General features: G+C 48.4%; 2 protein-coding genes across 3 annotated transcripts in view; one reads left to right on the top strand and one right to left on the bottom strand.

Moving 5' to 3' along the window:
* Window positions 1-2,263: 2,263 nt before the first annotated feature.
* NUPR1 (nuclear protein 1, transcriptional regulator) lies at window positions 2,264-3,780 on the bottom strand. Its single transcript, XM_030871672.3, has 3 exons — window positions 3,430-3,780; window positions 2,879-3,028; window positions 2,264-2,546 (listed from the first exon to the last, which is right to left on the bottom strand). Exons 1-2 carry the CDS (start codon window positions 3,539-3,541, stop codon window positions 2,892-2,894), a joined length of 249 nt encoding a protein of 82 aa, XP_030727532.1. The 5' UTR covers window positions 3,542-3,780; the 3' UTR covers window positions 2,264-2,546; window positions 2,879-2,891.
* Window positions 3,781-7,339: 3,559 nt separating this feature from the next.
* Window positions 7,340-13,013, top strand: part of SGF29 (SAGA complex associated factor 29) — a 31,351-nt gene continuing 25,677 nt past the window's right edge. For both annotated transcript variants that reach the window (XM_030871665.3, XM_060285801.2), the window contains exons 1-2: window positions 7,340-7,863; window positions 10,810-11,036. The gene's annotated coding sequence lies outside the window, so the exon portion shown is untranslated. The remainder of the gene's footprint in view (window positions 7,864-10,809; window positions 11,037-13,013) is intronic.

Below are 13,013 nucleotides of genomic sequence, written 5' to 3'. Positions count from 1 at the left end.
AGCACCAGAAAACAGAAGCTTGCTCAAGAGGCAGGTAGGAGAATCAGATTTCACTTCACATTAAGGAGTGACTCTGAGAAGGAATCAGGCAACACAAAGGCAGCAATTTTCCTACCCCTAGTGGTATTCAAGCAAGCAGAGAGTATCCCAGCGTGAAGTGGGGTGAGGTTGGACTAGATGCCTTTTAACGTCCTTCCCAAGTCAGAGATTCTGAGACTGTTACTAGGTTGGACTCAGGGGAAGCTGATGGATAAAGGCTCTTAAAGGTTCAAGCTATGCATCTGTTACTGCTCCAACAGCTGCCTTATTCCTCTGTCCATATTCTTGGGTCCCTAAGAACAATTAACTCCAAGTTTTGCAGCCCAGGAAGGGATGGGAGAAAAGGAAAAAGGCTATGCCCAGGTCTAGACTGAGGGCCACCCTCTACCCCTTGTTGCTTGCTAGTTTTTTCTGATATTCGCTGTCTCCTGCTTCCTTCAATAATAAAACCCTGCCCTCCCTCAGTTTTGCCTAGCACGTGGCTAAGTAGTTAAATACTACATGTTCCAACCTCTCCTGTAGCTGGGCGTGATTATGTGTCTAAATTCTGAGCAGATGTGATGTGTTCTGCTTTTAGGTTATGGCCTTAAAAATAAATTAGTGTGGGCTTCCCCGGTGGTGCAGTGGTTAAGAATCCGCTTGCCAAAGCAGGGGACACGGGTTCGAGCCCCGGTCCGGGAAGATCCCACATGCCGCGGAGCAACTAAGCCTGGGCGCCACAACTACTGAGCCTGTGCTCTAGAGCCGCGAGCCACAACTACTGAAGCTGAGTGCTACAATTACTGAAGCCCACACACCTAGAGCCCTTGCTTCGCAACAAGAGAAGCCACCACAACGAGAAGCCCACGCACCACAACAAAGAGTAGCCCCCGCTTGCCACAACTAGAGGAAGCCTGCACGCGGCAACGAAGACCCAATGCAGCTAAAAATAAATAAATAAAATAAGTACACTTTTTAAAAATAAATAATTAGTGTGGCCTCCCCTGGTCCCTTCCCCACTCCATTTACATAAGCTGAATGCAGATGAGATGGCAGGTACTGGAGCAGCTAGGTCGGACCGCAAAGTGGTAGCCATGTTTTAAGGATGGCAGAAAAATGAGCCAGAAGTAGCTGGAATTCCTGCCACAATGGAGCTGCCATTTTAGCCCGGGAGTACTGACCCTTGGAGCTGTTATGTGACAGAGAAAGAACTTTCTATCCTGTTTCGTTTGAGTCTTCATTTCAGCAACCTAAGTCTCTACCTCAATCAATATATCCTCTCAGCTCCCATCACACCTCTCATTTGCTCCACATTCTTCTGGAAGTCTGGCTCCAAGACTGACAACACTAGGTAAGAGTCTTCCTCCTCAGCTGACTTTCCAGAACCCTGTCCTGGCAAACCCCCTTGGCAAAGGGACCCACCTCACACTTGAGGACAATAAAAATCCTTGAATTTGAGTCCTGAATAACTTGGGGCAAATCCCTTAATTTTTTTTCTTTTATAAATTTATTTATTTTATTTATTTATTTTTGGCTGTGTTGGGTCTTTGCTGCTGAGTGTGGGCTTTCTCTAGTTGCAGAGAGCGGGGGCTACTCTTTCGCAATGCTCAGGCTTCTCATTGTGGTGGCTTCTCTTGTTGCAGAGCACGGGCTCTAGGAGCATGGGCTTCTGTAGTTGTGGCACGCAGGCTCAGTAGCTATGGCGCATGCGCTTAGTTGCTCTGCGGCATGTGGGATCTTCCTGGACCAGGGCTCGAACCCGTGTCCCCTGCATTTGCAGGTGGATTCTTAACCACTGCGCCACCAGGGAAGCCCCTCCCTTAATGTTTTAAATCTCAGTTTTTGCCATTTTGGAGATGGCATCAATAAATAACATTCACTTCAAAAGGTGGTTTTATATGAATACAAGATAAACAACAAGATTGTTATTCCGAAAATGGAGAGAAGCTGGGGAGGGGGCTTGTTTCATGGGCAGCATTACAAAGAAACAGAGGAAATTCCCTTGCACCTCGTAAGAAACCACAGAAACATATGCACCAAAACACATGTATACAAAAAAAAAAAAAATGCTCACCTCCACGCCCAAACAAAATTAGAAACGTCCCTTCCCAGACACACAACCAAAAACAAATACTCACCAAAATGCTCTCATTGGTTCATGCAAATGCAGACACTTGCTGGCAGAAATGTGCACCCAAAAAGCCACACAAAGAGAGACGACAAAAACACACACACAGGCTGCAGCTGCTGTACTTTGTTTATTGTTGCTGTCACCCTGGGGAGCTCCGGTTTCTTCTTTCTTTTTGAGGGGTACCTTCATGATTCTGCCTCTCTCTATTCTCTGCCTCTTGTTCCCCATCTTGTTTTTTTTTCTGGGGCTGGGGCTGCTTCGTTGGTGGCCCTTCAGAACCTCAGTCAGGTGGGCTAAGTCCTGGGGGCGGGGGCAAGCAGGCCTGGATCCCGCCCCAGGGGCTGGTTCCTCGCAGTTCTGTCTCCGTCGCTGTGGGGTGTCCGTGCTCTGACTTCATCTGGGGGAAGGAAAGCAGGTGGTGAAAGCACAGAGGCCTGGGTTCTAATTCTGCCTCTCCTGCTCACTTGCTCCGTGACTCCAGAGAAGGACCCTACCCTCTCTGGGCCTCAGTTTCCCTCTTTGTAAACCAAATTTTGCTCCAGTTGGAAAGGGTCTGTTTCTCCCTTTGCTCTGGTGACTAGGAAACTCAAAAGTCTCTCTCATTTTATTCTATGTTGAGACCACAATTCTTGGATCCCTCCTCCCACCCAACCTCGCCCATTCAGGCCTGTCCTTTCCAGGCAGAGAGACCTCTACTGGTGCTGCGGACGGGGTCCCCTGACGCCTTACCTCGAGTTCTGTCTCAGGGCCGTGCCCCTCGCTTTTTCCGCTCCGTGTTCTGGAGCTTGGTCACCAGCTTCCTCTCGTGCCCACCAGGGCTGTGACGGTTGGTATTGGCGGCGGCTTCTCTCTTGGTGCGACCTTTCCGGCCTCCCACTCCTGGGAACCGAGGTGAGAGGCGGTGGTGAGGTGGGCAGAGGGGTGAGCCGCAGGGGGTCCAGAGGGCAGGGGTGGAAAGAGCTCGGGTTAAAGTCGGGAGGCTGGGGGGCATCACCATGTAGCTTTAGGGCAGTCGTTGTCCCTGTTTCCCCGTCTGTGGAATGATGTTGCTCTAATATTCTACGAGTGCGTGTGTTCCCAGGGCTTAGTAGGACAGAGCTCACTGGATGAGGGGTAAGAAGGGGGTGACTTGAGGGGTCAAGGGAACATGCTGGAGAAGGGTGATGTATGGGCAGGAGCCCAAGGAGGGATCCTAGTTTGGGAAGGGGGGTGGTCAGGCTGTTTGTGAGGGCGGGCATTGGAGACAGAAGGACAAGGAAGGTGGCAGGACCAGGCCTTACCCAGGTAAGAATGAGCCAGGCTGTAGAGGTCATACTCATCCAGGTTGGGGTCTTCATCCTCTGGGCCTGGGGGCTGCCTGGACGGGCTGGCTGCTCTCGGGATGGTGGCCATGATGTCTGTCTGTCTATCTGTCTGTCTGTCTCTCTCTCTCTCTCTCTCTCTCTCTCTCTCTCTCTCTCTCTCTCTCTCTCTCTCGTCTTCTAAAGCTTTGTTTGTGTCTGCTTTGCTGACACCTCCCAATTCACTGGCCCCAACTTACAAGGCCACAGTCTCCTCCTCAGCCCACAGTCTGGCTCCAACCCCTCAGGCCCTGTCTGATGCAATCTGGCCTTTTCCCAGAACCCAGCCCAGTAAACATCTGTCAGAGAGGGGAAAGAGCCGGTCCTGTGAGTCCCAGCTCCCCTCGCCCCCTCCCTCTCACTGGGGCTCGCCCAGCTGGGTATTTTTCCACTGAGGAGATCCCCGCCCCTCGGGGGTGGGGGGAGGTAAGAGGCAGGGTCTGGGCATAAACAGCCCTTGGGATAGAGGGCCGCAGGGAACTGAGGGCCTCACCTGGCTGACTCCTTCCTATCCATCTCCTGCCCTCTGCCACATGCCCCTCCTGGGCTGGGGGTCATGGCCGCACAGCTGACCCTCACCCCCACCCACTTCTGGCTCAGACTCAGGACCATGGTGGCAGAACATGGAGTGAAGAATGAGCTGGGACAGGGTACAACACACTCTGTGTTGTGTCATTGGTTCTCACCCCGATCACACCCAACCCAACTTTTTTATAAGAAACACCTTGGAACCCCCCCTTAACATCCTGAAATGGGGGTCCCTAGGTAATCTCCCACTCCTGAGAGGGAGGCTAGCAGAGTGGTTAAGCTGATTCTGGAGCCAGATGCCCTGTATTCAAACCCTTGATCCATTACATGCTGTGTGACCCTGGACAAGTCACTTTACCTCTCTGTGCCTCAGTTTTCTCCTCTATAAACTGCGGATGATAATAATTGTATCTACCTCATAGATTTGGGGAGAGGATCTAATGAGATAATCCATGGCATGGCACCTGCAACAGTGCCTGCTACAGTGTAAGCTGCACTGTATGAGTTGAGCACATGGTTTCCAAACAATTCAGTATAATGCCCTCCCTGTAATGTAAAGGAGACGTAGAGGAAATTAATTTAAAATAAAATAATATGTATTTGAAACCATAGATATACTGAGGTAGAAGACATTGTGAAGTAAACAGATGTTTGTGCTAATTTAATATGAATTAAAAGAAGGGGTTTGGATAAGAAACATGGAAAAGTGGAATTTTCCTCTTTTGCCTGAAGGATCTGACTGTGTGGGTCACGTTGACCCAGAGAGGCCACACCCTGGGCTGCCCACTCATGCTTCAGCTGAGGCTTCAGCACCAGGGGCAGGGAAGGAAGCAGGCACAACATTCCACTTTTTTTTTCTTTTTAACTCTGTGGTTTCCAGTGCAAGAGGACCTTCTCAGCCCAGGGCAGGTGTTAATTCCCTGCTCACATTCCCACTTTGCTGTGAGCCCACTCAAACACTAACACTGTTTCATCTCCATGTTACCTAAACTCCATTCTTGCCCGAATAATAACCCAGTAATAACCCGGTCTCGTCCTCTGCAGAACAAGAAGCATCACTTCGGCTTGCTCTTCTCGCTGGCCTGAGCCAGAATTAAATTCAGCTTCTGGTTTCCAGATTTGGGTGATTTGTGAGTTCTTTAACACCCAGGAAATGAAAGTGAATAAAAACAGAATGGGGATAATAATAACAGGCCAGATGATAAGAGAAAGAGGAAAATAACCATAACTTAAACAAAAGTAACAAACACACTGGAACTTCCCTGGTGGTCCGGTGAGTAAGACTCCGGGATCTCAATGCCGGGGCCCTGGGTTTGCGATCCCTGGTCAGGGAACTAGATCCCGCATACCGAAACTAAGAGTCTGCATGCTGCAACTAAGACCCGGTGCAGCCAGAAAGAAAAACAAAAATCAACCCCCAAAATATAAACAGACCAGGCAATTTAAGGTGGAGAAATTAGGAAATACGGAGTTCTTGCAAAGTAGTGGGCTTTACCACTAAATGTAGTAGCAAAATCATTCCCTCTAGCATGACATGAGATGGGGTGGGGTCGGGTCACTGAAATAATTTTTTTTTTTAATAGCTTCGTGAATGTCTAGCAGGACAGTCAGACGTCGTACAGGATGTGGGACAATTCTGTGTACGACCGACTGTCCTGCTCCGACCTGAGATCATTGTGACTACGGAGAACACGCCCACAAATTCCCGAGCTACCTCTAGGGGACGGTCTTTCACTCATTCACTTCTGCCACCAGGACTCCGGGTTACCAGCTGCGAGATCCTGAGCCCACTTCTTTTTTTTTTTTTTTTTTTTTTTGCGGTACGCGGGCCTCTCACTGTTGCGGTCTCTCCCGTTGCGGAGCACAAGCTCCGGATGCGCAGGCCCAGCGGCCATGGCTCACGGGCCCAGCCGCTCGGCAGCATGTGGGATCTTCCCGGACCGGGGCACGAACCCGCGTTCCCTGCGTCGGCAGGCGGACTCTCAACCACTGCGCCACCAGGGAAGCCCCTGAGCCCACTTCTGAGCTTCAGTCTGCTCATCTGTAAAGGGAGAAAGGCAACAGCCCCTGCTATGTGAAAGGGCCTCCTCCAGACCCGGCCCACAGTACACTGCTATTTCTCCCAGTCTTCAAAGAAAGAAAACCGAGGCTCAGAGAGTGACTTGCTCAAGGTCACACGGCTGGTGAGTGGTGAAGGATTCCTCCCCCGGTCTACCTGACCCTAGTTCCGGGGCTCGTTCTAAGTCAGCACAGCTGACCAAACACCGGCAAAAGTTTGACAGCTGTGTGTATGGAGGCATCTGTCAGGGTTTCCTCCTTCCTCCCTTCCTCCCAGACAGTCAGTGCTCGCTTGGGACCAAGCCAGGTGTTGCACCGAACTACACACTGCGCCCTCTGGAAGCTCTGGGGGAGGTGGGTCTTCAGCAAGATTAGTGCACATTCCTACCCAGAATACCATGCGTCCCCTCAGTACATTACCCTTTCATTTTACTTTCTCCAGGGCATTCAGTTATTACTAATCAAAAATCTCTTTTTTATTTGTTTACTTCTCCATGATTTGTCCCCACTAGAATACAATCACTGGTTTAGTTTAGTTAGCAGTTAAAGGAGTAGGCTCTGGGACTTCTCTGGTGGTCCAATGGCTAAGATGCCACACTCCCAGTGCGGGAGACCGGGGTTCAATCCCTGGCCGGGGAACTAAGATCCCACAAATGGCAACTAGAGAGCCCGTGCGCCACAACAAAGACCCAGCGCAGCTAAAATAAATAAATAAATAAATAAAATAAAATAATGAAAAAATAAAGGAGTAGGCTCTGAAGCGGGGCTGCCTGGGTCCAAACTTTGGTTCTACCAATTGTATGCCCTTAGACAAGTTATTTAGCCTCTCTGTGCCTCGGTTTCCTCATTTGTAAAATGAGATTAATAATTGTACCTACCTAGGAGGATTGCTGTGAGGATTAAGGGACCAATTTTTATAAAGGCTTAGCACGGTACCTAGATCACAGTAAGCGTTAAATAATGTTAGCTATCATTATCATTATTCATGACAGCAGGAATCTTGTCTACCTTATCCCTGATGCCTGGCACAGAGTCAGCGCTCAATAAATGACTAGTTGAATACATAGAGCTATGCTGAGATCAATATTGGTTTTTCAGCTTCCAGATGCTCCGTTCTGAAGAAACAGAGAGGCCCAATCCTAGTCCCACAGAGGACTGTGAAGACACACGACTGTCCTTCATGGAGCCAGGAAAGAAGGTCACTCTGGCCTTGATCGTGCACATGCTGGAAGAATGAAGTCTAGACCCTGGGGGGAGGGGCAGGCAGGGGAGGGTGCCCAAGAGAGAAGGGACTTTGGCGAACCCATCAGCTGGACCTATAGGACCCAAAAGATGACTCAGTGGGAAAAGTCAGGAGGTGTGTTTTCCATCCCCTTGCCTCCAGGTGTGGTTAGGCCATTAACCATAGGCCAGCCACAAGGAAGTTTATTTTCTTTCTGCTTATGACTATACCTTCGTGACATTCCAGGAGATTGCCAAGCATGCCTATTACAACCCAGTATGATCAGCCTGGAGTAAACACAGGGGGCTGGGGGAGCTCTCCAGAGGTCACCTAACCCAGCAGGGCATGGGGTGGGGCAGGTGGAGGGGGTTGTGAGAGGATCAGGGCAGACTTCCTGGAGGCAGTGAAGCTTGAACAAGAACCACTGTGAGAAAGACAGCAAGGCATGCCCCACTCCAGGAGTTAAACCATCCAAGTCGGGAAATCCTGGATAGCCTGAGGGATGTGCAGAAGTCTTTGGCTCGAAGGATCAGGAGCGTCCGTTGAAGGCAGGATATGTCATCAAGGTGAGTTGGTGACATCACTGTATACCAAGGGGACTCAAGAAGCTTCAATGAAGTGAAACAAGATACGTCTGTATGACCTTATAGTCCCAAGTCCAGGGAAACCCTCAAGCTTGGCTGCTGTGCTTGGAATTATTCTTGACTGTGTGATAACTTCACCTTGAGTATAAATGGATGCAATATTGATAAAAATGTTAAACGCACATACCCCCTGAGAAGTCTCCTATAGAAATGCTCCCAGGTCTTCCCTGGTGGCGCAGTGGTTAAGAAAGAATCCGCCTGCCAACACAGGGGACATGGGTTCGAGCCCTGGTCCGGGAAGATCCCACATGCTGCGCAGCAACTAAGCCCGCGAGCCACAACTACTGAGCCCACGTTCTGCAGCTACTGAAGCCCGTGCTCCTAGAGCCTGTGCTCCACAACAAGAGAAGCTACTGCAACGAGAAGCCCGCGCACCGCAACAAAGTGTAGCCCCCGCTCGCCACAGCCAGAGAACGCCCGCGAGCAGCAACAAAGACCCAACGCAGCCAAAATAAATAAATAAATTTATTAAAAAAAAATGCTCCCAGCCTTGTTTGTAGAGTGAAAAACAGGAAACAACTTAAGTGTCCATTAAAAAAAAAAAAGCTATATCTCTAGCTCTGATGAGAAAGTTGTCCATAAATCACTGTTAAGTGAAAAAAGTAGTCTACAGAACATCATGTATACTATAATCCAAAATTTTGCATTGCATTTATTGAAATAATAGAGATGGGAGCAGCCTGACACTCTAGTGCAGTCAATAAAGAGGTCATTGTCTGTGAACTGACCTAAATCATATACTTCTTTTTTTTTTTAATTTATTTTTGGCTGCGTTGGGTCTTTGTTGCTGCGCGCGGGCTTTCGCTAGTTGTGGTGAGCGGGGGGCTCTTCTTCGTTGCGGTGCGCGGGCTTCTCATTGCGGTGGCTTCTCTTGTTGTGGAGCACGGGCTCTAGGCGCACAGGCTTCAGTAGTTGCAGCAGGTGGGCTCAGTAGTTGCAGTGCGTGGGCTCTAGGGCGCACACGCTCAGTAGTTGTGGTGCACGAGCTTCGTTGCTCCGCGGCATGTGGGATCTTCCCGGACCAGGGCTCGAACCCGTGTCCCCTGCATTGGCAGGTGGATTCTTAACCACTGCACCACGAGGGAATTCCGAAAGGAAATTTTTAAGTGTCAGTTTATTTCATCCCTTTCCTCCATTGGGTTCCATGCCTACTATGCCACCTTCTGGTCATGATATGTTTTTTTTGTCCGTGTCAAGGAAAACCACCATTAAATGCGAATACAGTAGTTACAATATCTCCCACCTGCCTGCCGCATGAGGTCAGGTTGAAGAGAGCTTTTTGTTTTGCTTAAGTGGGTGATGGGTGAGCATGAACAGGGACAATCTGAGAGATTGGAGGCTGGCTTTACATAGAAGGTCCCTGAAGCAACCATGTAAAAAGCCAATCCTGAAGGGGGAGAAACCAAAGAGCAGAGAAGGATGTGAGCATGGCCCTCAGCAGTGGAACTGTGTGTCAAGGGAGGAATTTGTAAAGGGATTGTTAGGAAAGTATGATATGTAACTCTCTCCACATGCCCTCAAGAGACCGTCAGTGAAGGTTGCTGTGACTTTTCAAGGCTCTTTGGAAAAGCATTTCAGATGTGTTGCTCTGAAGTGATGAGACTTAACGGATAGATGAAGGCGGCCCAGATTTCTTTGCCATGCTGTAGCTTTCTCACAGGACGGAACTATGCTGCCCAGACAAAGGGAGTGTTCTGGTCAGTTCCACAGTTCTAACTTTCTCCTATATGACAGTACCTGATACATAGTAAGTGCCCAACAGATGTGAACTGCAGACACTTAGTGATGGATTGAATATGGGCTGGGAAGGAAAATGTGATATCAAGGGTAACTCCCAGCTGCCGGCTTGGGCCATTGCTGCCAAGTGGAAGGTAAGAAAATGAAAACTGAGGACAGATGATTCTTTTGAGAAATCTGGATGTGGAGGGGAAGACAGAGCTACCTCTTACAATATGGGCAACACTCTAAAACACTTTTAAAAATTAATCAAGTGATACATGTTTATTGTAGGAAACATAAGAAATTAAAGTCAAACAAACAAAAAGTTGTGAGTGCCAAATCTCCCCTGAGGAGAATCTGAAGTTGGTATTTGACATTCAGGAGAAATAGCTTCTGAGACTCCTACAAACACGAAAATGTGAAATCCTTGCTAGCATAAGCCTCATAAAATGCAGGATATAAAGCTGAGACTGGGTAGATGGTCATGCCATTTATTGAGAGACCACAGAAAGAAAAGCAAGCTTGCAGGAAGAAAATGATGCATTAAGTTTTGGGCTGAAACAGTTTGTGTTGATGTCTGAGATTCTTCTAATGAATAAAACAATATTGAAGGCCTATTATATACCAGGCACTATGCTAGGTAGCTGGAATACATAGGTGACTAAAAGAGATGATCCTGACTTTATTGAGCTGGCAAGTGTATCAAATAATCGAAAAAATATATAATTATAAACTTTGGTAGGGGTTATGTAAGAAATTACAAGATGCTAGGATGTAGACCATTGTAGTTAAATACTTGCTCACCCAACTGTAGTACATTCCTGGGAAGATTCCCTAAAAGCATGATTTCTGGGTCTACAGATCTGCTTGTTTCTATTTGTTTTTAAAGAATTTAAAAATAAACTTTATTTTTTGGAGCAGTTTTAGGTTTCCAGCAAAATTGAGGCAGAAAGTACAGAGAATTCTCATATGCCCACTGCTCCCACTTCAATCAACAATCTGCTCGTTTAAAAAAAGTATTATTGTTTTATAGAGGCATTTATTGGGGAATGGGAGAGGATACTGAAAACACACAAGGACCCTGGTTTGGTAAAATAAGGTTCAGTTGAGTCGGGAACAGTGTGTAAACTGAAAACTACATTTCCCAAGGGGCAGCGCGGCATGTCACAGAGGAAGAAGGTGCATGCGTAGAGAGGTCCTCCGCGCTGCGACCAAGCTCATAAAAGGCAAAAAAGCGTGTGTGGTTTTCGCCCTGCGGCGAATCTTCGAACGCAAGCGCGTTGTTATCCGCAGACTTTGAAAAGCATTCGAGGGACCGCGCGCCTCCTCCCGTTGTCGCAGTTTCCAGCGCGACGTGCTGTTCCACCCGTGGCTCGGTAGGTGGCTATGGATCGCGGTCTGGGACACCCCCCGGCCTTCGCCCACCCCGCCCGGAGAATGGCGGGAGCGGAGGGCTGAGGATCCCCATTCCCGGGCCTTGCTGAGGCGGCTCTTGAGGGGCGGTGCGCACGCGCCCTGGGCGGGGAGAGGCGGGGCGCGGGGAGGGAGGGAGGGGTGGCGCAGACCTTCTGTAAGGTCTGCGCTTGCGCCCGCCCGCCCTGCGAAGGTGGGAAGCAGACGCACGTGGAGCTTGGCTTGGTGGCCGGGAGAGGTGGGGTACCCAGCCCAGGTGCGAGAAGACGAGGGCAGAGGATGGGCCCCGAACCTTGGCAGCTTCTGTTATTTGCTCAAGATGTGCCCATCTTAACCAAACAACCTCATTCTTCCTTCACATTCCTCCCGGTGACTCATCTCTCTGCCCCTGTTTGCAGCCAAAATTTCAACCTGTATTCACCAGCACCTTTTCTCCTCCAAACCCACTCCATTCAGGCCTGGCCCCCACCCCTCCTCTGAAATAGCGCCTTGTCAAAGCCACCGATCATCTCTAGGTCGCCAAATTCAGTGTTAAGTTAGTTCTGAGACCCCTAGCAGTATTTGATGCAGTTAGTCACTGTCTTTAATGGAAACGCGTTTTTTGTTTGCCTTGTGGAACATTCTCGTCTTTAGCTTCAGCTCTCTCTGACTTCTTTGCTGATTCTTGCTCTTCCTTACTTTTAATGGTTGTACTGCCCCAAAGCGTCATCCTAGATCTCTGTTCAGTGTTCACTTCCTGGGCTTTAAATATAAATACCGTCTACTGTGCTTAACTCTCAAATTTCTGCCTTCAAGTCATTGCTCTTCCTGAAATTTTGAGTTTTACTTTTCGCCTTGCTCAGTTTTGTCTTTCTTCCAGTCGCTTAGGCCAAGCACCTTGAGTTATTGTAGGTGTCTTTTGCTTCCTCTCTCTCCTCCTCCATCAGTCATCACATATTTATCCTTGAGGCTTTGAAGTTTCACTCCTGGGTGTCCAATTGTAGGTATGTTTGGTATTTGGTCAGTCCTTTCTGCCTGAGAATTTCTGTTTTCATTTTTGGCGTTCTCTGTCATTTATTCAGATTTAGCCATTTATGTATTCTGATCCATCCATTTTAGAGTGTTTATTTCACCTACAATTAAGTATACCAAACTGTTTAATATCTGTGTTCCTTTCTGGACTGTAAGTTTCCTAAGATCAAGGCAGGGACTGTTTGTCTCATTCACTGCTGTATACCCCTCATGCCTGGCACAGAGTATGTGCTTGATAAATGTTAATGAATGAATGAATGAATGAATTTACAAAGGGAAAGTACCTTTTCTCCATAGGTGGTAAGTAGACAATCCCTCTTAAGAGGATATTGGTTCCAACTAATTTGTTTTCTGCGGTCGGGGAGGAGAAGGTATTGAACAGCCCAGGTTCAGAATTGTTGCAGTGTTTCTAAGAGGTTTCCAGGATTCAGTTCAGTTCTGCAGTCTATTTTGAGGACTTGGTAGGTGCCAGGCCCTGTGCTAGTTGCTGGGAATATAAAGATAAATAAAACTGCATCCCTCTCTTCTAAGAGGTGTGGCAGGAGGGACAAGTGAAACAATTAGTCTCCGGGTGTATGTGTGACAGGTGCCAGAACGGAAGTTGGTGTACCGTGTTTTGGAAGTTTTGGTTGCCCTTGGCATCAGGGCAGATGAGAGGGACCTGGGACAGCCAGATCTCCCTGCCAGTTGTTTCTGGCTATAAGCAGCTTTGTCCTTCTATCCTAGTATGCCATACAAATATTGTGTTCTCTGAGTGCCATGGTGTGAAAAACGTTGGCAAGTACTGCTGTAAAAGTGTTAATTTTGCTGCCATTTGATTTGGACCCTGAAAAACGAGTAAATTTGAGAGATCCAGAGGGGAAGAGGGGGAAGGATCAAAGGCATTTCAGGCAGGCATAACAGAAGCATAAAAGTCTGTGCTTGTTTGA

The sequence above is a fragment of the Globicephala melas genome, chromosome 15 (genome assembly GCF_963455315.2).
Source record: "Globicephala melas chromosome 15, mGloMel1.2, whole genome shotgun sequence".
Lineage (NCBI taxonomy): Eukaryota > Metazoa > Chordata > Mammalia > Artiodactyla > Delphinidae > Globicephala > Globicephala melas.
This window is presented reverse-complemented; position numbering and strand designations above follow the sequence as displayed.

What these genes read in the sequence shown, in the direction of transcription:
- NUPR1 (XM_030871672.3), bottom strand. Translation starts at nt 3,541, where the DNA reads ATGGCCACCATCCCGAGAGCAGCCAGCCCGTCCAGGCAGCCCCCAGGC. An exon ending in CCTGGCTCATTCTTACCTGG is followed by an intron (nt 3,029 to 3,429) that starts GTAAGGCCTGGT and finishes CTCGGTTCCCAG; the next exon opens with GAGTGGGAGGCCGGAAAGGT.